The sequence below is a fragment of the Corvus moneduloides genome, chromosome 1 (genome assembly GCF_009650955.1).
Source record: "Corvus moneduloides isolate bCorMon1 chromosome 1, bCorMon1.pri, whole genome shotgun sequence".
Lineage (NCBI taxonomy): Eukaryota > Metazoa > Chordata > Aves > Passeriformes > Corvidae > Corvus > Corvus moneduloides.
The window spans coordinates 36665540-36692382 of NC_045476.1; the positions used below are offsets into that span (position 1 = coordinate 36665540).

At 43.4% G+C, this 26843-nt stretch overlaps 1 protein-coding gene across 1 annotated transcript; it reads left to right on the forward strand.

Annotated features, from left to right (window-relative positions):
- The first annotated feature begins 590 nt into the window (after positions 1-590).
- Positions 591-26843, forward strand: CDCP1 (CUB domain containing protein 1). The gene is made up of 9 exons (XM_032105743.1): positions 591-719; positions 13261-13464; positions 14778-15134; positions 16457-16825; positions 19082-19309; positions 20012-20392; positions 20713-21078; positions 22308-22389; positions 23588-26843. The coding sequence occupies exons 1-9, from the start codon at positions 644-646 to the stop codon at positions 24036-24038; spliced, it is 2514 nt and encodes an 837-aa protein (XP_031961634.1). The 5' UTR covers positions 591-643; the 3' UTR covers positions 24039-26843.

Consider the following 26843-nt stretch of genomic DNA (forward strand, 5'->3'; position numbering starts at 1 on the left):
CAGCTTGCTCTGAGCCTTGTCCAACCTGTCTGTGAATGTTCCCACCACTTCTCTGGGCAACCTCTGCCACGGTTTCACCACTCTCATCACAAAACATTTCTTCCTCATATCTAGTCTGAACCTGCCCTAGTGGTTTAAAACCACTACCCCTTGTCTTATTGCTACAAGCCCTACAAAAAGTCTGTCCCCAGCTTTAAGTTCCCTCTAAGCATCGAAGCTCAGAGATGCTTTGGCAGGCAAGGGGCCCTTTACCCGGTAACACGCCGGCCACCCTCCAAGGGGGAGAGGGGAGCTTGGTGACCAACAACGCAAACCCCTTTCGGTAAGTGTTAATGATGTCAGCAATGGGCAGGGAAAAGCGTTTAGGGCAGGAGTAACACGTCTCTGACAAGGACCTGGGCAGGAATCACACCTCTCTGACAAGGACCCGCACCTCCGGCGCCCCGCCAAGCCGGCTCCACCCCGCTGCGCCGGGGCAGGAGGCAGCGCCCGGGCGGGGCCGAGCCAGCCCCGCCGCCCAGGAGGAAGAGGAGGGATTTCACCTGCGCTGCCCGTCCCTCCAGGTGCGAGGTGGAGCAGGAAGCGGCGGCGGCGGCGCCGGAGGGGACCCGCGCCCGCCTCGGCGCCGGGTCCATGCGGGGAGATGGCGGCGGGCCGGGCGCTGGCCGCGCTCCTGGCCGCGCTCCTGGCCGCCTCCGCGCAGCTGGTCCCGCGGGAAGGTAGGGACAGGGACAGGGATGGGCCGGATCCCCCCACCCCCGGCTCGGTTCCCCATCACCCCCGGCTCGGTTCCCCATCACCCCCAGCCCGGTTCCCCATCACCCCCAACCCGGGCTCAGTTGCCCATCCCCTCCCCACCGCGCCCGAGGGGCTGCCCGGGCCGGGGGGACCCGCCCGGCGTGCGGCTGAGCCCGGACTCGCCTTAGTTGGCGGCACCGTAGGCGGGAGACTGGTGACTCTGCCTTTATCCCTGTGTCCTGCTGCTGATTTAATGACTATTAGTTATTGAAAAGAGGCAGGGGTGGTGGTGCGGATGGGATAGAATCGTATCCGTAATGTTTGTGCGGTGGGACATTTCAGTTTCAGCGCTTCTCCTCCGAACGCTCTCTTTTCTTTCTCTTTAAAAATGCTAACAAGATAAATTTGATCTTTACATGCTCTCTTGGTGGGGTATTGAATATGCAAGTAACTTTACAAAGTCCTTTTCGCTGGAAGCCAGAGGGGCAGCTGAATTCTCTGTAAAGGGCAGAAGCTCCTAGGACTGTGTACTGTGTGAGATTGTGCAGTTGCCTGAGCTTTTCAGCAAAGAGAATATTATTTATGTAGAGCAATGGGTGAACTGTAGATGCAGGGAAATGGAAAGGTTTATATACCCGTCTGAGTCAGATGGTTTAATGCTCACTACCAGCTCTGCATCTCTTGAAATCCCTGGATGTTTGTTGCAATCCCCCTGTATCTAACCCTAAGTTCGACCCCAAAAGAATTCCAGCTATGGACACAGGGACAGTGTGTGGTGTTTTCTCAATTTCCAAAGCTGCTTGATTGCAAAAAATGCCCATCCTCAAGACTAAACAGTCTGTTTCACTGCTATCAGTAGTCCTGTTAAAGGCTCTTGAAGTATGAGTCCTTATGTACAAAATAACTGGTGAGTTATTTGCAGTGACTATGAATTACTTAAAGAGTCTGATGTGAAATTTGTGCCTTTTTAATATTTCTATTACCTTTAACTACACTTCTACTGAAGTGGGGCTCAGGCCGTTACTATTATAAACAATGCACTCTAAATGTTTCCTGTGAAATTGGGCAGCCCTGAGGTTTGAGTTTCAAGCTGTGTAGTATTTTAAATAAAATATTTGCATTTAATGTATTGCCTCTGAGTTGAGTGAATAAAAGCAATTTGCCTCTTTAAGTCTCTTCAAAGGAAAAAGAAAGGATATTATGCTGTGGTTAATTGTGTTTTGTTTTCAGAGTAAACGAAAGTTTAAAACCTTAGATGGGTCAGCACTAGAAGCAGAGAAGGTAGACTGTCCAAGGATCTTAGCTTAATCTGGAGGAACTTGGGAGAGAGAGAGCTCGCCAACCACTGGCCTTGCCCTTTGGTAAATCCTGAAGTAGATCTTTAAAGCAAAGTTAGTAAGAGTGAAGTTGCACAAAACACCACTGATAGACACAGTGGTTTGCTGCCACTGATGGTGGCCCCTCTTCCTACGTCCTTCAGTCCCTTCCTTTCCAGCTGCATGCTTCTGCCTTCTGGTCTGTCTCCTGCACAAGCACCACCACTCCTGCATGCCAGGTCCTGTGTCATCCTCTCAAACTCTCTAACGTGGTGCCTCCTCCTCTTTATGAACCCCCAGTTCCCCAAAAAAGGTGGCTCAGTCTCAGCCACACTGGTAGCATGGGTTGGCAGGCTGAAGGTTGTGATGATGTGAGTGGGACAGGAGAGGGAAATGGTGCCTTCCCGGGTTCGTTGGCACGTGAGATCTGGTGTGTCCTTCCTTCCAGTGGGAGCTGCTGTTGTTATTGCACAAGCAAAACTGTTGGAACATTTCCCTGAGCAAAGGTTTGTCCCGAAAGCCCAAGAAAGCTCAGGTTAAGATTTTCCTCTGCACTCCTATGTAGTTTGTAATTTTTAAGGAGTTCTTGTTGCCCTGGTGCTGATGTTGGTACTGGCTCTGCTGTTGCTGTGTTTTGGCTGCCTCCCTTTCCTTGGTTGCAGCTTCCTCCCTTTCAGCAGGACTGGGTTTAGCCTGGGTGTGCACATGGGGTGTGTATGAGGTACATGTGCCTCTTCTTGGGGAGTCGTGATGCCCTGGTGGGATGGCTACAAATTTTGGTGTGCCTGTCTCTAAAGCTGTCTCTTGTCATCCTTGATGAAGTTCCTTCTCCCCTCTCCCTCCACCCTCTCCCTCCACCCTCTCCCTCCACCCTCTCCCTCCACCCTTTCCCAGCAGGAACAGTATTACAGTGATGTTCCTGTAGGAAGGTGTAGGTCAAGCGTGGCTGGTCACATTGTCCTCAGAGGAGCTTGTGGGTTTTCTTGAGATGCAACTTAATGCGTAAAGTAAATTATCAAATGAAAGATTGGTTCTAACTTATAGCTGGAAAACTACAGAAAGAAGTATTTGGTGTGATAGCTGTGCACAGACGTGGGAGTGTGAACAGAGTATTGCTTATCTGACCTTTGAAAATGTGTTTTCCAACTGAAAATGTTTCTTTGAGGCACTAATAATGAAGTTAATCAGACTTTTATGCTGTCTTTGAAACATAAACAAACGTTTCAGGTTTAAAGTATCCTTATAAATGTGATAAAATCTGCATATACATTCTGGGCTTTGTCTTTAAAATGTCATTGTTATAATAAGTGAGTTTAGAGATAGTGCCGTGTTGATTCTTGCTCTACCCTCCAGTTACCTTTTTCTTGGCAACTGACTGATTTGAGTCACACGTCAGTCTTAACATGTAAAGCTGCTTCATTTAATAGAATAAAAAACCCTAAGCTGTTAGCAGGGTCTTTCTGCTGCTCTGACAGAACATAAATAACTGCCCTGTTTGTTCTCCTCTGAAAGTCAGTGGAAACTGGATTATTTCCATTCTGAATCATTCGATTGAGACCTCTCCTTTTAAGACTACAACAACGTATATGTGTTGAAACTTTTTTTTTTTGCTTGCCTCATGCCATTATCAGTCTGGAGTGCTAACTTCTTACTCTCTAGAAACTAATGTGTTTATAGTAAATTATTTATAGTGTGTCCCAGTTCTGGTACTACTGCCTTAAATTCTCCACCAGAAAATACCCTTAATTTTTTTTCCCCCCACAGTTCCAGAACTTTGTGTGTTTGAGATGCTTGTTTTTAAGAGGTGAGCCTTGTCTGTGTATATTTTTTGTTCATCTATAAGTCTGAAGGGATGTAGAGGTAATGTGAAGGCCTGAGTGGGTGCGTGAGGAGGTGGGAACATGAAAATATTTGAGGATTAATACACTGAGCTGACGTTATTGTCCACAGCAGCACAAATGACCACCAATTTGAGTGCCCCCCCAACTAGAGATCCTCAGCAAGGTTGCGATCTCTGGAGCTGTGTGAATGAAGTTTCTCCAAGAGCTGTACTTTTGGTCCTGGGCTTACTCATACGCTGAACTGGAAACACGAACAAATAGCAGCCCTTTGGCTACAAAGTGGCCCAGGAGAGAAGAAATGGGATGTGGTGAGCCAGCTCCTGAGCCTGGCTCCTTAGGTAGCTGGCGTCTTTTTTGTGCCTGGGGTTGTCATTTGGTGCGGTGGCTCATCAGCCAAACAATAATTAGGGGAAAACGTGCTGAAAAGGATTACTTTTTGGCACTGGCTCAAGGCAAAAGACTAGTCAAGGGAGAGACAAGGTGAGAGAATTGGAGTCTGCTGAATCTCATGTCCAGAGTAGCACCATGGACCTGTGACATGGACGAAATTTTGTTAGCTAGAAAGTTGTCCTCCTCTCATTTTTATTACAATTCTGTGTGTTGTCCTGCTATACTGCAATGAGTTTCTAGATACAAATCAGGGCTTGCTCTATGAAATAAGGGAAAAACCTTTCCCCTGCCTGATGTCAGATATCATTTGGGTCACTTGTGCTCAGGCTTGTTAATTGTTTATAGGAAATATCTATAAATAATGTTGGAATAGAAGAAAAAGTAGGAGAAAAATTACTGAAAAATAATCTGACCTCTTGAAATATGTAATAGCAGCTGCGGTATTTACATAAGTAAATGTTTCTGGGGTTTGGTTTATTAACGTAGCCCTTATCACCCAGCTTAATTGATATTTATACAGGCATATGTTAAATTAAAAGCTTTGTGATCCACAGCTGCCAACCCCTCAGTCTTAGGCAGAGGCTGAACAACTCTGCACTTAGTGCATTCCAGAAATATTTCAAATATGAAATAGCATGAGGAGCCATCCTGTGCTGAGAGCAAAGTCAAGATACTTTTGGCTTTACCTGTGTTAACTAAAGCTATGGGTGACAGGAGCATGGTGTGTTTGCAGATTAGTGTAGATCATGGCTGAGTAGCTCCTTTTTGTTCTTCACCAGTTTCTCTGTATTGATCACATTCTCATTTGCTTTTTGTAGTTGCTGATGGCAAAACATGACCTTTTTCAGGTCCTGGGCAGTGAGAGATGAATGGTAGAGAAGAGCAGTGAATGTGTGTGGAGTGGTACCCCTTTGTGTTGTGGCCAGGGCGGGATCAGTGGTGGTGCTGGGTTATTCCTGGGGCTGTGGGGGAAGCAGGGGCTGCTCACCACTGCCATCAGTGGGCTGTGCCGCTGAGCTGAGCAGTAGTTCTCTTACAGCAGCCAAGCCCTCCTGCTCTCTTCTGGGTGCTCCCTGGAGGTCTTCCTTTGGATGTTTTCTGGTTTTGGTGTCCTTGGAAGGGCTCCTAGAAAGACTCAGCTGCAGCAAAGCGTGTCAGGCTAGAGGATATGGGGAAAATGGCCTTGGATGCCAGTTTTGATCTAAATGAGCTCTTTTTTGGGCTACTCTTGTAAGCTTCTGTTAAAATATTTTTTTAAATCTACACCTTTAGTAATTTCTGTAATTTATAAACCTTTGCACAATTGGGGGAAAGAGTAAAGACGTCACTTTAACACAAAGCACTTCCACCAGTTTCTGGGACAGCATCCAACTCACTGATGCTGCTCAGGTGTCTCTATCAAGCCTCAGCTCTGGAGAGGACAACACACCCACTGCAGCACGGGTTGGCTTGTTGGAACCAAACCATTAACCAGTTCCTGAAGAGCAGCTGCTGACTTTTGGTGCTCTCTTAGTAGGATTCAGCCAACAGAGCCGGGTCACCATCCCTTGATTCATAAAACTCGAATCTCTTGCAGATGTTACTGTACAGTTTCTTCTTGCTTCACATCTGCTTGTGCCACCAGGGCGTGAAGGAAAGGACGTGGGCTGGGCTGTGCTTAGTAAATTGTTGGCTGCTGGTTTTTATGTTAGAGCAACATCTTGAGTTTCTGTATTGGCTGGTGACAGAGGTGAGGATTTGCTGCCTGCAGCAGGGCCTGCCTGGTGTGGATGGTATTGATGTGGCCTCCTGGAAGACCTTCAGCTGAAGAATTGTGCCATAGTGTCTAGTAGATATGCATTTCAGGTATGTTAGTAAGATCTAGTCTGCCTGTGAGTGTAGATTTTTTAATCTATCTCCTGTACAGGGGACAAGGTCTCTACTTTGCCTGTTCTATTGGACAACTTTTAACAACCATCCACAAGGGTGCAAGGGGGCAGCCTGCTTTGAGCTGTGCCTTTTGATTTCTTGGGGAACAAAGTGAGTGTGGTTACTTGATGTTGGATCAAACTCTTATTTTGGGAGGTACAATAATGCTGGTATTTTGGAGTTGGCTTTGGCTTTTCTGAGTCTCTGGCTGTGAGACATTAGCATAAGGAGAGAGCCAGCTTTGAGAAGTGGAAAGGGATGATCTGGAGTTTCTCAGAAGTGAGAGACGGCAGGATGTTTAGCGTGGGAGGGATCCCTGATTGCGAAATGTGCTTTTACACCTTTGTTAACCAGAGCCAAGACCGAAGAGCTGCTCAGACATGCTCCGAGATGTTGTCCTCTTGCTGGCTTAAATCAAGGTAGGGATAAAAACTGTGCAAGCAAACACCCCTTTGATCAAGGGAGGCTCTTGCTGGGACCTGTGTGGTGTCAGTGTTCCTCGAGCCAGTGTGACATTTTCTCATCAAGCCGTGCAGACCCATGTGTTGAACATTTTGTATGTTGTATGCAAGCTGGTGATCAGCTCATACACGGTGTTTGATGAGCTCTCCATCTCACCTCTACAGAAGCAGCAGCACTTCATATCTGTAAAATAATAGTTAAGAAAAGGCAGCTCAGAGTCAACACTTTTTCCCACTTGTGGTGAAAAAAGCTTCTTTTAAAAAAATCTATTACACGAGTTATATGAGTGTCTTAATTATCCTTCAAAAAGGTTCTAGAGAAAGGGGTAGAAGTACAGAAATGTATAGTTGTTCGGGGCTTTTCCCCCAGTTATTTTAAATCTGAAGGGACTTTATTCCTGTTACAAATTAATGAATTAACAACTTTTGAGTGAGCAGCCTTGTTGGCCTGGGGTGCTGACAGATCTTCTCTGGTGAATTGTGCTGGAATGGCTTGTAACATCACTATGCCAGTAGTGTCTGCCCTTCCTGATGAGGAGAGAAATGTGTGACATCCCGCCTGCTTTGCATCCCCATCCTGGCTATCAGTTTAAACAATCAGTGAAGATTAGGGGGCAGTACTGTGATGGGTGAGGAATGGGCATTCTCCCCCAGGTGCCCTCTCAAGGTGTGTTTACCACTGGCATAATAGCAATTGGCAGCATCTATTTGTAAGATTTTTCAAGCTTTGCAGATTTTATCACTGTAATTTTCTGGGTGATTCACTTAAAGCAATCCTTTCACAAAATATGGACCTCATATCCCAGGCAAATGTGGTGGTGGAAGACAGGTCCAAATATGAGGAGATAATCATGTAATGTAGATAATAGTTTACCTTTTAAATGTAAACAGAAAACCTGGTTGATGTACAAAGTCAAACAGAATTTCAGCAGCTTGCAGCTGAAGAGGAAAGGTTGGCTGCAGTTTGTGATGGTGCTTGTGATCCCCTTTTTGCTGCTCACGGCACTGTTCAGGAGGTGAGAGGAGTCCAGGTGTGTGGGTCCCTGACTAACTTTGCTAAGGGCTTGAAGAATGTGAAGGCAGTCACCTGGATTACATTGCAGGTGAGACTGGAGGATTGAATGATGCTTGGGCAATTGGGTGCTGCAGCTGAACTGGAGAGTTGGACTCAAATTGTGAAAGAAGTTGTTAATAACACAGGTGCAAAACAACTGAGTTGGCAAAGCAGGGAGATGTTTACTCTCTCAAATATTTTTTGACGTGTTTTTGGCCAATTTGAGTGAACTGTGCAGTGAATTGTGTTGGAGGTGATGCACCACCACACTGAGTTACTGTGTTGTACCCCTTGCTTCCCACCCCCTTGCCATGACTTTTGCAGCAGATTATGTGTAGTGGAATAACCTCAGCAGGCTCTGAATGTACCTGCAGGTCAGCATCCCTGCAAGGGCTTGCAGGAGGCAGTGAGCCTGCAGGAGAGCCTGCCCAGCTGTAGAGGCACGCAGCATCCCTGTGCCATCCTTGTTCCAAGCTGGTGGCACGATACACTGCAGGGAACGAGCCTGTTCTCCGAAGAGGTGTGTTGGTTATGTGGGTTCAGATCCCCCTGGGGCAGAACAGGGGTTTGGATACAGATATTTCCTAATCGGAGCAAGTGCTGCTGCTACTCGTCTTGCACAGCAGCCCGGCTCCTCCAGCTCATGAATGAGGTCTGAGTCAGCTCCATCCAACTGGGTTTCGGTAAAAGTGGCTGTCATGGAACAAGCCCGTGATTTAACCGGAATGAACAAACCAACAGTTTGTGTACATAATTCTGGGATAAATTAACATCTGGGATTTTGCTGTGTGTTTTGTTTTCTTGGTCTGTCTGGGGCTTTTTTGATTGTTTTAATCCATCCAGTCAAGTCATGTGAAACAATCCATAGATCTTTATGGGTAAATTACTGCAATAAAATGCAGCTGTCAAGCCGAAACTGGTTGGACTCTGTTCTAGCTCCTGCTTTGTGTAGCAAGGCACTTTACCTAGCCATAAAAATTGCTGTTCTGCCAAGTCCTTTGCTTGTGCATACTTACACACACTCTCTGTGGGTGCCACTGCCCTGACTACTCGCCAGCTGTCTTCTACATTGCACCCCCTCTTGTACAGGAAAAATGTCCTTTTGGCATTTATATGTACATGTTACAATAACTATGAGATTGTCAGATGCAAACACTGTGAATAAATTTAGGCTCAACTCTCTGGAGTAATCGAACTTGTTTTACACTATGCAGTTTGCTTCTAACCCCAGTGGGAGAGCTCTGAGCAGTAACATAGAAGTTTGGAAATATCGTACTGTTGAGAAAAAGCTGTGCTTGTGCAGAGAGGGGCATTACTCTAGTGATAGAGGGATGCTGTGATGACACGACTCTCATGAAGGCACGTTCTGAAATGAGGATGAGCAGTAGAAAAATCCAGTTGTGGAAGGGAGGGTGCAGATTGAGATAAGGGCAATTGATGAAATATCCAAGGGAGGCTGCAAAACTATAATTGCTTAGAGGAAGAAAGAATAGGGTGAGATCAGCTGTCTGCATCAGCTGTGAACCAGCTCTGGACTGGAGGCTTTACCTCCAACTGAACGATATCATTGTTGTATAGACAATGAGATGAGATGCAGCTTGGCAATGCTTCCTCTTGTTGGTTTGGATATCCTGTGTGTCATCCCTGTGCAGCAGCAATAAGGCATAGGAATTGCTTCTTTTCAAGACGTGTGTCCGGTTACTGGTAATCCCAATAAAAAGGCATGCAGTGCGAGTCATAGACAAAGACAGAGTAGTGTGAATCATGAGTAGACTCACTCGTCTTCATAAAAGCTCTCCAATAAAGGTGCTCTTTAAGTAGTCTCTCTATCGTGCTGCTCATGTGTGGCTGTAGTTTGGAGGGTTTTAGCCATTTGTTCATTTATTTTTTAGCAACTTTGGGATCACTGGATATACTTTCTGCATGATTCTATTATTCTGCTTTTCCTATTAGATTTGATAGTCTAATGCAGCTTAGCACACCCCTAGCAGCTGGCTGCTGTTGGCATTACAGCACCGTGCTCTTATTTCTTGGCCAAAATTATTTTCTGTGGATTTTCATCTGTGCAAGCTGTTTGTTTATGTGCTAAAGGTGTCTGTTCTCCTGAGGGCTTCTAGCAGGCAACTGTGCTGGCCTAATTTGGTATAGATCTGCATCATTGTTGGCTACTGCTGTGATGATATATTGATCATTGAAAACATTTCTGTGATTTTGGGCAGGTCCTATTTAGGAAAGCTGAGGAATGGGACAAATCTATGCTGGAAAACTATATTGAGCTGACAAATATCTTATATTCTTGCAGAGGGATCAAGTGAAGAACGATTATATGGTCATGAAGTCAGCAGGAGGAGGGGGAAGGAGGGAAAAAAAGTCCAGGCAGCAGAATTTGGGTCTTTCCAGGGTTGGGGAAGATGATACTTTGTTTTGACCCTTGTAGGAATGCTTTGCTTATTTCAAAATGTTGAAAATTTCTGTTCCTTGGTTTCAGCTCAGGGTGTGTATTTGTTTTGATTTAAAACTAGTCATGTGCTTAAAACTATGCTTAAACTTAATCTTCATGACTAAAAATTAGAGCCATGTGCCAGCATGTGGTGCAGGAGTGCTGGCTGTTGGTGGTCCTGGACCCTGTCCTGCCAGGTTTGCCATATGGCTCTGCTGTCCCAGGGATGGGGAAAGGAACAGTGATAAGTGTTTGACCAGAGAGTTAGGAACAGACTTTTTAGTAATATTTGTAAACGTACAAGATGACTATGACAATTACCATGTGCAAGAAAGAAGTCTCTTTTGTCCATAGTTATTAATTATTTGGTTTATGCTGTTAACGCTTCATAGCTGGGTGACTTAAACATCGGCAAAATGATGACCATCATGGTCAAAGGTATTTTGTGCACTTAGTGTTATAAATAAAGACCCCAAGAGAACCCAAAAAGAATCCAGTAGTATGGGAAATAAAACTCTGGGCTAGGTTGGAAGTAGTTGTTTCACTTTCTCTTCCGGAGACTGCTTCCTCCTGAAGAATGAGGAAGAGCAGCACTGACTGCTTGCTTGGCTTTACTCTCTTCCCCACCCCATGGACATTGCCCCTGCAATTGTCCCCTGTGTGTTTTGAAGGTCATTGTACAGGCAGCTCCCAGGCTACACCATCATCTTTTTTATTTCCTCGGGAAAAACCACTGCAAAAGCATTTCTAAGGCAGAAACCCAGGTGTAAAATGTGCCAGCCATTGGAAGAGGCAGGAGAATTCAGTGTAGGCTCTCAGGTCAGAGAATTGTCCCAGCACTGAAAAGCTGTAGGAAAGTTACTCAGTGACCAGGTACTCACTAATGGTATTAGAGGGTTGTGTTTAAAAATATGTGCTGCAATTTGGCAAGCCTTGTGGTGTTTGAGATTTTCATTTAAAACCTTTGATCCTGGAGGCAAATAGGTAAGGCAGTTTCAAGGACTTGCTAAGTCTGTTGACCCCAAGATTGTGTAGAAAAGCTAGAAAGGCTGCAAAAAAGCTCAAGTCCAACAAAACTCAGATTAACACATGATGGGCTCTGTCTTTGAGTACTCTATTCTGCCCTACTTCCCCTAGCAGTTGAATTTTTGATGCCTGGTGTTGGCAAACCTGGAACAGTAATGTTTCCAGTGGCAGGGACGTACCATGCCGACTGCTCAGTCCCCAGGGCTTTTGCAAAGCATTGCAGTGAAAGTCTGGCCCTGCAAAACCGTGAAATTCCTGTAAAAATTAGGTTTTTGAACCTCTCTTCGATAGAACAGATGGTTTTTGTGTGAAATTGAGTCACTAATGCAATAAGCTGCTTTCAGCAGCTGCGATGACTGAGGTTTTGAGCTGGGTGGGTTTTTTTGTTGAGGGTCTCTGGTGTGCTCGTGTGCCATTAGAGGGCTCTGCTGATCAAAGGTTCCCATGGTGTGTTCAGCCCCGATCCCCACAACCCCACCCTGCATGTCTGGGCTCTGACCAGCATCCTTATCACCCCTGCATCAGCAGCAGCTGACATGGACCAGACTGGTGCTTGAGGGATGCTGAGCAGTTGGACAGAGCCTGGGGCATCCTGTGGATGTGTGTGAGCCAGCTGCTTTCCTACACCTTCCTGACATGCTGCCTGGTAATTGGAATGGCTTCACGGGCTCCCTCAGGGTGCTGCTCTGCTGGGTTTGCCAGTGTAAATCTTCCTTCATTGAGGTTAATGAGCAAGAGGATTCCCAGCCTGGCATACGGGCAGAGCTTTGTCTTGCAGCCCTGTGTGATGTTCCACTCAAGGAAGAAATGTTTTTGAACCGAACTTGGGGTACCTTTATTTCTAGATCTCTTATGAATTTTTATATGTGTGATTTTTTTTCGTATACACTGATAGCACAAGTGCTGTAGACACTATGATTCTATCTTCCACACACTGAAATAAGGAAGGGAGAACAGTGAAAACAAGCAGCGGAAAACTTACTGACTGACCTTCTTCAGATTTTCACCTGGGGCTGGGGTATGGTTGACTTCATTGCAAACTGGACTTATTTTGGCTAGGGCTGGGCTCAATATTTGCTAAGCATCCAACTGAAGTTAATAATAGTCATGTTGGATGTCCAGTCAGTGCTCCCTGGTGTCTCATATTGTGTGTATATTTTTAGAAGACAGTCAGGTTTGAGTAATTTTTTTGATAAACTATTTTTTCATGAAGCTCTTTTTTTTTTTTTTTTTTTTTGGTAAAATAGAGTATTCAACTAGCAGTTTATTCAGTGGCTGCAGTACTTCCTGTGAGAGCTGCTCCTGCATCTGGCAGTACTTGAGGATAGGTTGAAATCTGTGAAGTATTTCCCAAAAGCTGTGAATTAGTGATGGTCGTGTCAGAGATGGAGAGGAGGTGTCCAAGCACACACAGTCTGTTTCAGGCCACCAGATGCCTTCTGTGGTGGTGAGGGGCACTGCACAGGCATCCTGTACCTTCAGGGAATGAGTTGTGAAGGGTGGGGAGGGTGAGAGAGGGCCCTGACTGCACATAAAAATATCTGTTGGTATGTGCTTTGGGTATTGCTGGAATACCTCATCTGGCCTGCAGTAATTGTTGAGTGGTACCCAGAGATTCACCTGTTATCATTGTTTGTGCTTAAAGTTGAAGCTCGTTTTTTGTTTTGGCTGCTGAATAAACTTCTTGGATTGAGTCATGACTTGATGGGCGCCTTCAGAAATGAAGCAGGCTGTGTGAAAACAGACTGAAAAGAAAAATCACGAGAACAAAAATTTGAAAGAATAGCTGAGCTACTTTTTAAGTGTGAAATAAATGACACTGGTGAGGGTAAACTGGAGCAGAACTGATTCTGCACAAATTCCCTGTATACCTCTCCTGGGCACATGCAGCAAGCGTGTTTTTATGTTGTCTGTGCTGGAAGAGAGAAGGTGTTTTCCATTGGTACAACACATGGGGCTCCTGAGAATGTAGATGCTAATATTCCCTTGGACACTGTGACGTCTGTGGGGCTGTGTGGAGAGCCTGGTGTTATTCATACGTGCTAATAACAAAACACCTCTATTCTACGTATTTTTTCTTTCTTAGCTTCCTTTACGATCTCTCTTCATAAAGTGGACAACACCACAGTTACGATTAAACTGAGACCCGGTGTTTCACCAAGCTGTCGAATTCGCATTAAAAATGTCATCAGGTCTGACCTCAAGATAAAGTCTGGGGAGAATGTGACTTTTACCTTCACCTGTAGTACTCCAGAGAAGTATTTCATCATGGAAATTCAGAAAAATATTGGTAAGATACAGATTTTTAAATTTTTCCCCAGAGGTAATTTTCCTCCAGTAAAACCACATGCTCTTTTTCCTGCTACTGTACTAAGGTATCTCCCATAATCTTAGGTAAGAAGAAATCTCTGAGCACTGATAAAAAAACCTTGAATTACTGCTACTACTATGCAAGCTAAAGAAGTCTGTATTGCAAGTGGCAGAATTAGTGTTGACTTGGCTGTGTTGGAAACAGCTAGATGGCAGTTTGTTGCATCAGTTCCATGCTGCCTTTCGTTTTCCCACAATTTATAAACCCATCAAAGAATCTTTTTACTCCTGTCAAAAGCCTCTGAACACTTATGATAATATATTATGCATTTGATGAACAGCTTGATTGTGTCTATAAGGACAACAGAAACATCGAAGACCTGCACGTTTCTTTATATTTAATGAATATTATTGAAGTCAAGAAACTGTAAGCTCAGAAGTGTAAGTAAAGCTTCTGCTTTGAATGTTATCCTTGGAGTGTGTACTCTTTAACGGCATGAACACGTGCTACTTGTCATCTAGATCTCAAACTTCATTGAGTATTCAGTCTTTAGTAACATCTTCATTATTTTTGGGGTGATGTTCAAGGATAATTCTCTTAATGTTTTGGAATTTTATTCATATAATTCATGCAGATAGTAACACTCACTCATATATAGCTCATATATTTGCAAGACACACTTGTGATATTTCTGCTTTTGAGTTGAAGCCTAGATATGGATTGAAGTATATTTATTTTGAGTGTCAATCAATTGTTTGGATTTTTCAGATAAAAGTTTTTTGGGTTCCCCCCAGAATCCTGCAGTGGCAGTTCTTGTTGTTCATCTGGGCACCAAGGGAACAAAAATACAGTTCATGGCAAGCAGTAAGAAATTTAATGATGAATGATTTGCCAGAAACTCTCTGGGGGAGATGGGATAAAATGGATTCTCTAGACCAGTGATTTCCAGCTCACTTGGCACTGCATTTCTCCTTTTTCCCCATTCAGACTCTACCCTATTCACTAAATACCTTCTAAATTCTTCAGCAAACAAGGCGGAATACTAGAGACAATGAATCCCTTCTGTTAGTCAGCCTGACTAAAGCAGGTTTATCCTGTCTATTCTATGGGGTGGGAGTCCTGTTTGGAGACAAGCTGTGACCATGTGACAGGAGTGTCTTTCAGTGCACATAGAAGAAAACTTAAGTGCAACATAAAAGTTGTGATAATAGCAAGGAAGGGGAAGTATCAAACTCCCCATTTAATGGAATGCTTTCCAGAGTGTATCACAGCTCTTCTCTCTCTGCCTTTAGACTGTGTGTCAGGTCCATGTCCCTTTGGAGATGTTCATCTTTACCCACTGGGGCTACCTCGCCTTAACAGGACTTACATCTGGGATGTGAAGGCAAGTACAAAAGCTGGACTTGAGCTAAAATTTTCTACCCCATGGCTAAGACAGATTGAACCAGGAGAGACATGCCCAGACTCCATTAGCTACAACATCAACAGCTGTATTGATAAGGCCACAGTCAACATTGGCACCTTCTGCAGGAATGGCTCCGTGTCTCGTGTCAAGTTGCTGGGAGGAGTTGTCATGTCCCTGCACCTCCCGTGGCACTCACTTCTCACCACCTCAGGCTTCAACATAGCCAACAGGGCTTCCATAAAACGTGAGTACGGAGTACTGAAACTGCCTCCTGCAGATTGCAGCAAAATTTACTTCAACCTTTCTTCACAGTTACCCTTCCAGATTTGGTGCTGCTGTCCCTAACTCCCTTCCACTTCATCTTTTCTGGGAACTACTGTTGTATGATTTTTAGTTTGGTTAGATGGTGCTCTTCTGTAGTCAAAATATCTTAGTTTGGTTGATTGTTAATTATGAAAACTGTTCTGTCTCTGGTTTTGGTGCACATTAATCATTTTAAATCTCTTTAAACTTCCTAAAACTTAAACATACCTGCTTTCTTGGTTTTGTGAGTTTTTGGCTAGATGAGACTAGGTAATATAATTAGAATAAGCCAGAGAGTTTTTTGCTGGTTGCAGTGTGTAGTGTAGTCTTGTTTATTTTTGAAAAAAGCTTCTTTAACTTCTGGAGCCTCAAACCAATGCCTCTCTTCGAGAGAGGAGTGTGGGAGAAGGGAAGCAGTGCATGGGAGGCACATGAGGCTGCTTAAATACATTTATCTGTTTCAACCTGCACAGTAACATAAACTGTTGTGTAATTATCTTCCTAAAACACCTGGAATATTATACAGCAATCAGTGGGTTACTTTGTGATCTCATGACAAATCTTGCTCTGTACTTGAATTCTAGTGTTGTTGCTATCAGTTATAAAAGAAACCTGGTCCAGGCTTGAGCTACTGGAACATGAGTGTTTTGTAATTCCTGGCACTCCTCACAGCTACGCATCATCACTGGAGCCCTAGAGTGGGACCATAATCTCTATGTACCCAACTTTACACTGCCGAGAGTTATCCCAAGATGAAGTGTCTTACACAGCCTGCACAGTTCACATTTGTGTTTTATTGTGCCTATTTGTGGCTCTTTGCTGGTGTGCTTTTGTTAGACTTAGGAGGTTTTTGTAAAGAGAGCTACATGCTGCTATAAAAGCTTGCCTCTTTCGTTTCCCAAAACCCAGTGAAGCAGAAGCAGTTATCAGGTTGAGTGTTTGCTCTTGCAAAGCCAGGCACAGGAATTAGGATCTCGCCTTTCCCGATAATAAAGGCTTGTCTGTCCATGTGCTTGAAAGGCTAACCTGCTAAACTGAAAATGCAGTATTAATATATTCCTTACCTTTGCTGTAATTGAAGACAAAAGAATCAGCTCAAGTATATGTTTTAGTCTGAGTGTTTTGTAATAACCTAACCTGTAGTTGGAGTGGGTGATCTCACTGTCAAAATGAAAATTCTCTGCTTCTGGAGTGCTGGATATGTCAGTGTGTCTTCAGTAATTGGAACTTGTTTGTTATGTTGTGGTTCCCTCCCTGTTTTAGGGTTGTGCATTATTGAATCCACTTTGAAGGGGGAGTCTTCGATCACTCTGATGTCCCCTAACTACCCGCTGGGCTTTCCAGAAGATGAGCTCATGACGTGGCAGTTTGTGATTCCTTCCAACATGAGAGCAAGCGTGTTCTTCCACAACTACAGCCTCTCCAACTGCGAAAGGAAGGAGGAGAGGGTGGAGTACTACATCCCGGGCTCCCCCAGCAACCCGGAGGTGTTCAAGCTGAGTGACAGCCAGCCTGCCAATATTGCTGGCAGTTTCAACATGTCCCTCCAGGGCTGTGATCAGGATGCCCAGAACCCGGGCATCCTTCGCCTGCTTTTCCAAGTTGTTGTTCAGCTCCCACAGGTTGATGAGAGTAAGTACCTGCCTGCTCCTTTTGTTGCTTTTGCTTACAGATATCTGGACTGAGCACCACCAGGGAGAGAAATACTCTTTTGTCTTTGGTATCTCTCTGAGTTTAAGGAGGTTGCCAAGCAACACTGAGGCCTGTTTTACTGCCCTACCACTGGCCACCAGTACAGCAAGGCAAGCAGCGATGCTGAAATTTGCAATTTGCAATGGAGTACTAAGTGCTGTTGTATTTTTTACACTGTAACTTATAAATGGAGACTCCTTTCCCTTTCCAGCACCTGAATCATGTAATTGAAAACTGCCTTTAACAGTTTTGCTTTCAGACATAAGACTTAACATTTTAAAGATCATTCTTAAAATGTGAGCCCAGTTTTCTGCTCCCTACATGAGCAGTTGCACTTAACAAGGTGAAACCCACTGTCATGGTAGGTAGCAAGATCTGTGGCATTAACTGGTGAAACAAGAGATGTAAAATTGTCTCCATATTACTAATGGCATCAATATGCATCTTTCCTTCCTTTCTTCCTTCCTTGGAGTTTTATTTTACTTCCTAGAGAAGGTTGAACAAGTGTGAAGAAGTCACATTAAACACAAAAGTTGTCAGTAAGGTATTCCAGTAATAATATCCCCTACATATTTGGGGATATTATTCTTTGGGGATATTATTCATCATTCTTTGGATTTCTTTCTCTACACTAAGAAAATAATTTTTTGTTTGTTTGTTTGTTTTCTAGCCCAAAATTCAGATTGGTGTAGCACAATGACTTGTAATACCAGAGCATTTCTCTAAAAACAGAAATAAAAGGCCTGTCTAGGTAATGAGCCATGGAGGTAGTGATTTAGCCTCTGACTTCGCAGCTCTGACCTCAGTTCAAGGTGGAGGTTGATAATCAAGGTTCACTCACTGCAGGAGAGCAGGTGCAGGAAAGTCCACACTTGACTGCCACTGTGTCAGGAGCTACTTAGAGGCTTTCTAAGTAATTTTAGAGAGAATAAGGTTCGAATGGCTTGTGCCCTGAAGTCACATATCCAAAAAGGATCTGTAGCATCTCACTGTTACAATTCTTTGTTCTTTGTCTGTCTAGCCTGGCTCCACTTATGAGCAGCAAATCCTCACAGAATTGTTGTTAACAAAGTTGTGTTTGCTTACATTTACTGTGTGTTGCATCTTGGAAGCTAGACAGAATGAAAACATTATATTCAGTTAATCAGCTTTATCTCCCTTCTACTTTGGAAAGCAGAGAGAATTTTAATATATTTATGGCCGGTAGACAAGACGATAATCACCTAAAAAATTAAAAACAGGTTGTCATTCTGTGAATGAAATGCAAGTAATAAACCACTTGGATTTGAGGGACAACAGTGGTTTCTCTAGGGATTTTATAGAATTCCATGATTGATTTTGTAGTTATGTAAGTTCCATCAAAGATTCAAATTCAGCCCTCAGGTTGCCAACTGCAACATTGCTCTTATTAAAAATGCATTGGTATCTGCGTATTCTCAAAGCTTCCCAAACATTTGGGTATTCCACAGCTGTCTGTGGTGCTTGTCATTAAATAAGAAGAAAATACAGCTCTTTCCAGTCACAATAACTTCTTGATCTAACTCTTCCTGTGTTTAGCTGCTGCAGGAAAAAACATTCTGAAAAATGATAACCTTGTGGTAGGGGTCCTAGGTTATGCGCTTGGTTGTGCCAATGGCTTGGATAATTGCATTTGACCACTTGCCTTTTTGTGTGTCTGATTTCCCACACAGGAGAAAGCTATTTTATTCACCTTTTGTGTAGGACTTTGTGTAGGACTCTGTAGCTAAAGCTAAAACCTGAAAATGAAGAGTAGTAATAGAGTATGTGTGTGTATGTGTGTATATAGGTACACTGCTTTTTCCCCCCATCTCCTTTGTAGAATCATTGAATGGTTTGGGTTGGAAAGAACCTTAAAGTTCATCCAGTTCTAAACTGCCCTGCCATGGGCAGGGACACCTTCCACTAGACCACCTTGCTTTCTTTGACATCAGAGAGAGGTGCCTTATTAACAGCACCAGGATGTTGTGTGGATCCAAAAATCTATCTTTCCACGTGATAGTCAATCTTTATGAACTACACTTGCATTTTTTTCTCTTTCCTTCTATTTTCTCCTTCCAGATGTTCCAAATATTTGCTGTAACAGCTGCTCATATAATGGGGTGAGAAGAGGCAAAGGAGGTTCTGGTTCACACTGTGCTTCTTGCCTGTAATTGCTCTGGGGTGTTTTTATTGCAGATGTCACCCATTTGGTCGACCTGAGCAAGGAGAAGAACATGACTGTGACAATACACTTGGAAGGGTGGCCCAGCCAGATCCCCCTCGTGTCTGAACCCGTATGCCTGATCTGCAAGGATCCTCGCACCTGCGACCGTGTCTTGACTTTAGTCTCTGGTGCTGTCTACAGGATCTCGTTTCTGTGCAAGGACCTGTCCCGCCTGAGGATCACGGCTGAAAAAGGCATAGGTTATTATTACAAAAGTGCCTTAATGCTGGTTCTTAGGGAGTGCTTTTGCATGTTTTTCCCCAGGGGTCAGCCACATCTTCTCCCTCACTTTGGCTTTAAATGGATTGATGTTGGAAATGAGGTGTTGGCCAGCTGGGAGATGGGTACAATGAATCTGGAGGTGACCTTGTTCAGTACATCATTCTACCTTTAAGAACAGAAACTGCGTGGCTGTTCCTAGAAGGGGAGAGGTAGAAGTCACCTAAGAATCTTCTCACTGCAGATTATGGAAACAGAGCCAGAGAGCCATCAATCTGCCCATGAAAATGCAGGAACAAGGTTGCCATCAGGAGTGCATCTTGTGCTGCTTGTGTGTCCCCTTGATGTAGGACTTTCCCAAATGCTTTCAACTAAGGATAGAAAAGAGATTTAAAGTATCTGTACCTTGACTAGTCTGCAACAGTGTCCCAGTCAGCAGGTATATCTTGAGTGAGGGACTTGGAATCTGTTTCTGTTTGTTTCTTTGGTGTCCTGCACCTGTAAAATAAAGCTCTTTAGGTACAAACGGTACACGTTTGGGTAAAGGTTACTAAGAGTGGATATTTTCTTAGGTAGATGCTTATCTGGGTCTGTAATGCAAACCTGACAGTACTCTGTGTGTGCCCAGGTATTTCCTCTGCAAGAAATACCCAACCCTTGGGATTTTGTTTTTGTTTTTGCAGGCTGTATGGATATTCGTTGGTGTCAGAGGAAGGTCTATTCCCTTTCAGTGCCCAAGGCTATTACCCGATTGCCAATTCAACTGCATAAGTTTATTTGGAAGCTCTTGGCTACTGATCTGATTAATGTAGAAATTACATCTCCGACCTTGAAACTTCGGCAACATGTCCCAGAGCAGAAGTGCAACACAAGCTACAGTTACAGCATTGTTAGTGCCACCCCAGAGACTGAGCTCAATGTTGGTGTATTCTGTCCTGGTGGCTCTATTGAAAAGATTCAGATGAGGAATAATATCACCATATCCTTAAAAACATTTGGTAAAGGATTCATCAATGAGTCTATCCCTCAGGATCTGAAAATGTCTTTTGTGCCACATATTAAAGGTAAGGTAGTGGGTTTTATACTACTTTGTTGTACAGTGATAGATCTCTCAATAGGCTTATTAAAGCACATATGGTTAAACAAATTAAGAGTTCAATTCTATAGCAGTGGCTCTAGGACTAGACTCTAGAATCAGTCTTTATCTGAACCAGTGATGTGGTTTATTTTGGGAAGAGAGAAGGAGCTTTGTATTCCAGGTAGTGGATTGTTGATTGTGGGAAATTCTGCAGGTATGTCTGTGTTTATTGTGATAACACTGATGTGGAAAAGGACGATAATTATCAAAACTTAAGTTTTCTTGTCTTTTTTGCCTTCACTGCAGATGAGTGCACATTCACTGTGAGTCCAAATCCAAAAGCTAAAGTTTACTTGCAGACTCCCAACTGGCATTATGGTTTACCTCCTTACATTTCCATATCATGGTTCATCATTGTGCCCAGCAAGCAAACTGCCCGCCTCGGCTTCTCCAAGGACCGCATGGGCATTGCCTGTGAGACGGGCCGTGCCTACATCAACATAAAGGAGGAGACTCCGGGAGCAGAGGAGACCGTGCGCCGCGAGGACGAGCTCCTGCCTCAGCCCCGAAATATGCATCACAACTTCTGGGTGAACATCTCCAACTGTAAACCTGTGGATAAGACACAGCTGACCTTGCAGTTCTGGGTGACTTTTGCTGACAAGCAGATAGGTGAGTCCTGTAATGTCATGGTGGTTTGTGTTCTGCTTGTATCCTTGCTTGCCCTTGGGGTAACAGTAGTGGATGGTGGTCCTCCTTAGATGTGGGTAGTTTGTGAGTTTCCTGCCTTTGAAAACGTCTGTCCCTCAAAAACTCCCGAGAGTTTCAGCTGGGTACTTCTAGGAGCTGGGGAGCAAGGAGGGGTTTTAATGTGGTATGGTTTTTTGGGAGTGGGAGGTGTGTTTCCGAGTTTTCTTTCAGTAACACAAGCAATTGCAGGGATCGGGGTAGTAAGACTAGATTTCATTTTTTAAAAAGTTTTAATTTAGATTTTTTAATTGGAGATAACAGACAGAATGTATAATAAGATCAAGTGATGTTTTTCCCTTCCAGGGTCACAGACCTGGTGAACAACTTGGGATTTGATTATGCAAACTTATTCATCCAAGTAGTCCTCACTTTATGTTAGCAGTTCAATCAGTCTCATTGTTCACATGAGCAAGAAATCCTCCCTAGGACAGGTCTGACCATTTAATGGAGATTGGGCCCTGACTGCTAGCAGCAAATTCTGCATTCTTGTTCTCTTTCATCTCCTTGAAACATAAACAGTTTTTTAAAAAAAAAGATGAGGGGGCATTTTTAGGCTAGGCTTTGCTTATGTAAATTTGCTTCACATTTGCACTTTCTAATTTTTTGATCTTTTTTCCCCCATTTTTTTAATGTATACTTCTTTTAAAGCATGAAGCATTTTTCTTTGCTCACGCATAGACTTTCCTAATCAATTTTATGACTCCTAGATAACCCCAGGTCAACACAACCTGTGCATTTTGGAGGAAAGGATGGTTTTGAGGGGAAGATGTGGAAATGTTACTATTTCTTCTTTTGAGTCTTTCTCTATTTCTTTCTGTGGTTTCATCTCTTCCTTGCCTATTCAGCCAGAGATCTGTGAGGTGCTGTGGGTAAGTTTAGCAGTGCATGAACTGTATCAAATTCTTTGAGGTGGGTTGGTTGGTTGATTTGGTTATGCTCCACTGCCAGTAGTGAGAATTTGCTGTTGCTTGGCCTCCAACCTCTTGGAAATGGCTTGGCTTGTCCTGTGGCGAGCATGGTTTGGGAACTCCTGCTCTGCAGGCAGCTGCTATGCTTAGAAGCTCTTGACGGGTTCAAACCCAGACAGATTTCAGGAGAAAGCTGGGTGTTCTTTCTTCTGCTCAGTGTCCTTGTTCCTTGTCTGTTTGCAGACCTTGGAATCATACTTGCTGTGGTGGCCGGCGCTGGAGTTCTCACAGCGATTGGACTGACTGTGTGCTGTGTTAGGAAGAAGTAAGTTCATAATTCAGGATGTGTAACTTGGCAGTTCAAGAAGGCTTTTTGGGAGAACTGCTGGGCCCTCTGTTTCACAGGTTGATACAGATCCCTTGAACCAGGGTCTAAAGTATGAGGTCTGTAGTGTGACCCCCAGGAATGCTTCTTTATTCTAAACTGACTGACTTTAAGAACACAGCAGTCACATTACTTCAACCTGCAGAGCAGTGCTTACCTTGGCCTTAAGTGCAGGCTTTTGGCTGTACTGTGAATCAGGTGTTGGTTGGACCTCCTCAGCAGTCCCTGCCAGATGAAATCCCAGTGAATGTGGCCGGTGCATGCGTGGCATTCTACTCAGGTCTTTGTTCAAACAAGCTGTGAGCTCACACAGATACACTAATTCTTTCATCCACACAGCCTCCAGCAGCTCCTGGAGTCCGCACATCAAGTGGGAGCATTTTTCTCTGAGATGAGCCCTTGGGGAGAGAAATGGGTTTTGCAAAGCTTATGTGCAAAACATAAAAACATAAAAATAAAAAATTATGTTTTTACTCATACAAGCAGAATCGGAAGTCACTGATAGCCTGGGCTCTCTGATACATGTATGCTCAGTGCTGCCAAGGTGGTTGGGTCCTGAAGCTGTAGAGCTGGAAAGAATTTATGCAATATGGTGACTTGTGCAGTTAGGGGCACATTTTCCTGCCACACAGGAACTTTACAAATAAAGGCTTAAAAGTCTTCAGTTCAGCCTTTGTTCTTTCCAATTTAGGGACAGTCACTCAGGAAAGCATAACGAGAAAAGTTCATTTGACTTTCATTTTGACCCACTATCTTGTCTTCAGTAACACTCAGCCTTGTTTTTGTGAGGATCTAATGGTCTCTGGGTCTTATTAATGCCAGTGGATGTTGTGGGACTCGGTACAGTGCACAGCCAGGATCCCAGTGCTTGGGAGACCATTGGAGTTAATCTTGCAAACTTCAGGATCAGCAGAGCAACAGTTGGTAACCAAATAATGTGAAGTTATTTTCTGCTCTGTTGAAAAAGCATGTCTAGTCTCAAGAGTTATTTTTCCCCAAATTGTGAGCAAAGCCTTTAATCCAGGTAGGCTGCCTGACACTGTGTGGCTGGGATGAGTGAACAGAAGCTGTTGTTATTGAGTTCCAGCACACCAGACGTGTTGTTTTTGACCTGTTAACAATTTCAACTCTGTAACAGGAAGAAGAAAACCCAGAATCCCATGGTGGGAGTGTACAATGCTAATGTGAATACCCAGATGCCTGGAAAAAAAGGCTTATTTGGGAAAGGGAGGCAAAACAATGAGTCTCATGTCTATGCAGTTATTGATGATGCTGTGGTCTATGGACACTTGCTGAAGGAGTCCAATGGCTCAGTCGCTCCAGAAGTTGATGTGTACCGGCCTTTTGATGGACCCATTGGTAGCTTGCCGCCTTCTCCACCTCCATTCTCCTTCAGAAAAGACATTAAACGCTCTTCTAACACCGAGGAGGAGCCTCCACCCCTGACGGACACAGACCAAGACACTTACACATTTGCTCATCAGAAATCAGGGCAATCAAAGGACAGTGGAGATGCCAATGAAAAGGATAAGGGAGATACAAACGTGCCCTTGCTGGAGAATAAGGAACAGGATGGTTTAGTGGAGTAATTTTATGCCAGGTATAGCAGTTTCCTGTGGAAACACAGGTGTAAGGACAGTGGCCTAGGAGAAAAACATACTGAAGAGGAATGTTATTTTTAAATACATTTTTATGTTGTTTTGTTTCATGTGTGTGTTTTCAGTTGTTTTTTGTCTTGTTGGTTTTTTTTTTTTTTTTAACTTCAGCTGTTGATAGCTTTCAGTTTTACAGTGAACACCTAGCAAACTCAATACCAGTCAGGACTCTCCAGGACTGGTTGTGAAACAGGTGCCAAAGGTATGCTTCTGCTTTTTACTTTAAAGGCATCAGGAAAAGTTAATTCCTAACCACCAGCTTAAAACTGTGGCCATTGATAGTGGGGAGAGTATTCTGTCCAGTATTTCCTCCTCTCACAAGCCATTATTTGTCTGAGTGTTGGTTGGAGACTCCTAGAAGATGCAGACTGCATCACTGTCTCAAGGCAGCTCCAGGTTGCACATGGCTCAGCCATCTGCTAACATCTGACCAAAGGTGGGGACACTGTGCTTTCCATCACTTGCAGCTTGAAAACCCATCATATTTAGCATGCCAGTGGCTATGTGAGTGTAGTGAAAGACCAAGAATGCTGCCTAGAAGAGCTCCGTGCCTGTAAATCAGTGTGATCACTTGAGCTTGGGCTCTTCTCCTTCAGAAGATAAGTTATGGGTTTTCTCTAATTTTTGACTGATGTTCTATTTGGATTGCACCATGTGAGCTTACACCAAAGACTATTTTCTTTGCTCTTTTACAAAAACAGTTTCAAAAGTCTAAACCAATTTGTGCTTCTGTTCAGGTGCCTGTGATATTCACATTTTACTAATACCTTGCACTTTTGGTTCAAGTGAGAGTAAGGATTCAATAAAGAAATAATGATGTGGTCGTTCAGCTGTTAACTAGTGCTTTTCACTTCACCTGTTACATAAGGTTTAAAATACAGGGTAAAAAAAATTGTTTCCAGTAGTTGGTGTCTCTTAAATGTGAAGAATGAACCCATAAGAAAAGCCTAGATGTTTTAAATTTTTTTTGTGTATCAGTCTGAATTTAGCAACCATGTTGTTATGATGGTGGGGACAGTTCTTGACTTCTGGCAGAACTTACACTTCAGTTGTCTAGCTGCCCCTGAAAGGCATCTTGAAATCTGGGGAATAAAAGGTCTCATTTTAAGTGCTGTAGTTAGCATGCCCCCCAGTTTCTGTGCCTCTTACAACACGAGGGTCAGATCCTTGTGGCTATGTGAATGAAGTTTCCTTTTATATACAAACATCTGTCTTGTCCAGGTGTACAGTTTACTGAGGATGTTTGCAATTTTGTGTGCAGCGCTAGACTCAATGATTGGAGAATTTATCTCCAAATATCTTATGGTGACTGTTTCTTGCCTAGAGATACACAGAGGTTACATGAAACGTTTAGACAAGTGTTGCATGCAGTAATGTTAAACATATAATAATATTTTAAATGAAACTGTCTTTATTAGAAACCTTACTGTTTACATTCCATAAAAATGTGGATTTCTCCCTGTATTAAATATGCTGGCATTGCTTACTGACTATTTAGTTGGTCAAGTGTTTGTATTTAACAGTGTGTACCATTATACTGCTTGGACCACTAGAAGATTCAGTAAAAAGTCATACCTGACACAGTTTGCTGTAGTATATATCAAAACACATGCCAGCTAAAAGTGCCTTTTAGTTGTTCCAGGTATCTTCCTGCTCATTTTTATCACATTCAGTACAGAAACGTGTATTCCTCGACCTCTGGCTACTCACTGGGATCACATATTTCAAAGTGTACTGGGTCATTTTGATGTCATTTGAGAACTTGAAAAGATTTCTGCAATACTGGTATCAGTTTTTCTCAGGTAACTGAATTGTCAAAACCATTTTCTGTCGGCGTAGTCCAGTTGTACATTTGTCTGGGCAACATTCCTCAGTTCTGTTTTATTGAAAAGTAGTAAGTCTGTAAAAGAAATTCAAGGCTTTCTCATCCCTCCAGCTCAATTTCTGCAGTTCCTTAGATGAAATTTTTAGTTTATGTTCCTTCTAACCAACTGAGGAAAACATAATGGAGGTTGGGCTTTTGTTCACCTCTTGATCCTTGAGAATATGATTCTTGTTGACTGATACTTTTATGTATTCTGTTTTAACTCAGCTTTCCGTGTGGCAATATAAACCTTAGTTTACAGATGTCTTCAGTCTGAGGCTGACTTTCACTGTGCTTATTTGGTATGTTTAAAGAAAGAGTTCAAGCACAGATTTCAGTTTGCTTTACAGTAAGAGAAAGTTGTGACTTAATTTTTTCTTTTTTTTAAGAAATAACTAAATTATAATGCTACTTCCAACTGGACTAACTAATGTATCTCCTGTGTGTGAACTCAGGCTGAACTATTTTGATGTCTGCCTGTTGGTGGCTATGCCATCACCCTAGACAATAGAAAGGGGTTTCTAGGGAACCTGGTTTCCTGGGATAATAAACTGCTATCTGTGCATGTCCTTATTCTTGCATAGCCAGTGATATGCTGTTAATGACTGTTTTTAAAGACGTGTTCAGATCATTGAGGAGAAGGGTTGTAAAATATTTCTGGATTTCATATAAAAATAAACAGTTCATCGGCTTCAGTAGGATCAAGATGTTTGTAATTTATTCATGCCCAACTGACAGATACAATTGAATTCAAAATTAATTTCTTTTCAGGGACAATAGCACATTTTATGAACAGTCCTTCCGCCCAGCAGTGACCCTTATGAAAATGTGTGAAGCCCATTTTGTTCCAAATAAAAGTTCATGGACTCAATACA

What these genes read in the sequence shown, in the direction of transcription:
- CDCP1 (XM_032105743.1), top strand. Translation starts at nt 644, where the DNA reads ATGGCGGCGGGCCGGGCGCTGGCCGCGCTCCTGGCCGCGCTCCTGGCC. An exon ending in GCAGCTGGTCCCGCGGGAAG is followed by an intron (nt 720 to 13,260) that starts GTAGGGACAGGG and finishes TTTCTTTCTTAG; the next exon opens with CTTCCTTTACGATCTCTCTT. An exon ending in CACGGCTGAAAAAGGCATAG is followed by an intron (nt 19,310 to 20,011) that starts GTTATTATTACA and finishes TTGTTTTTGCAG; the next exon opens with GCTGTATGGATATTCGTTGG.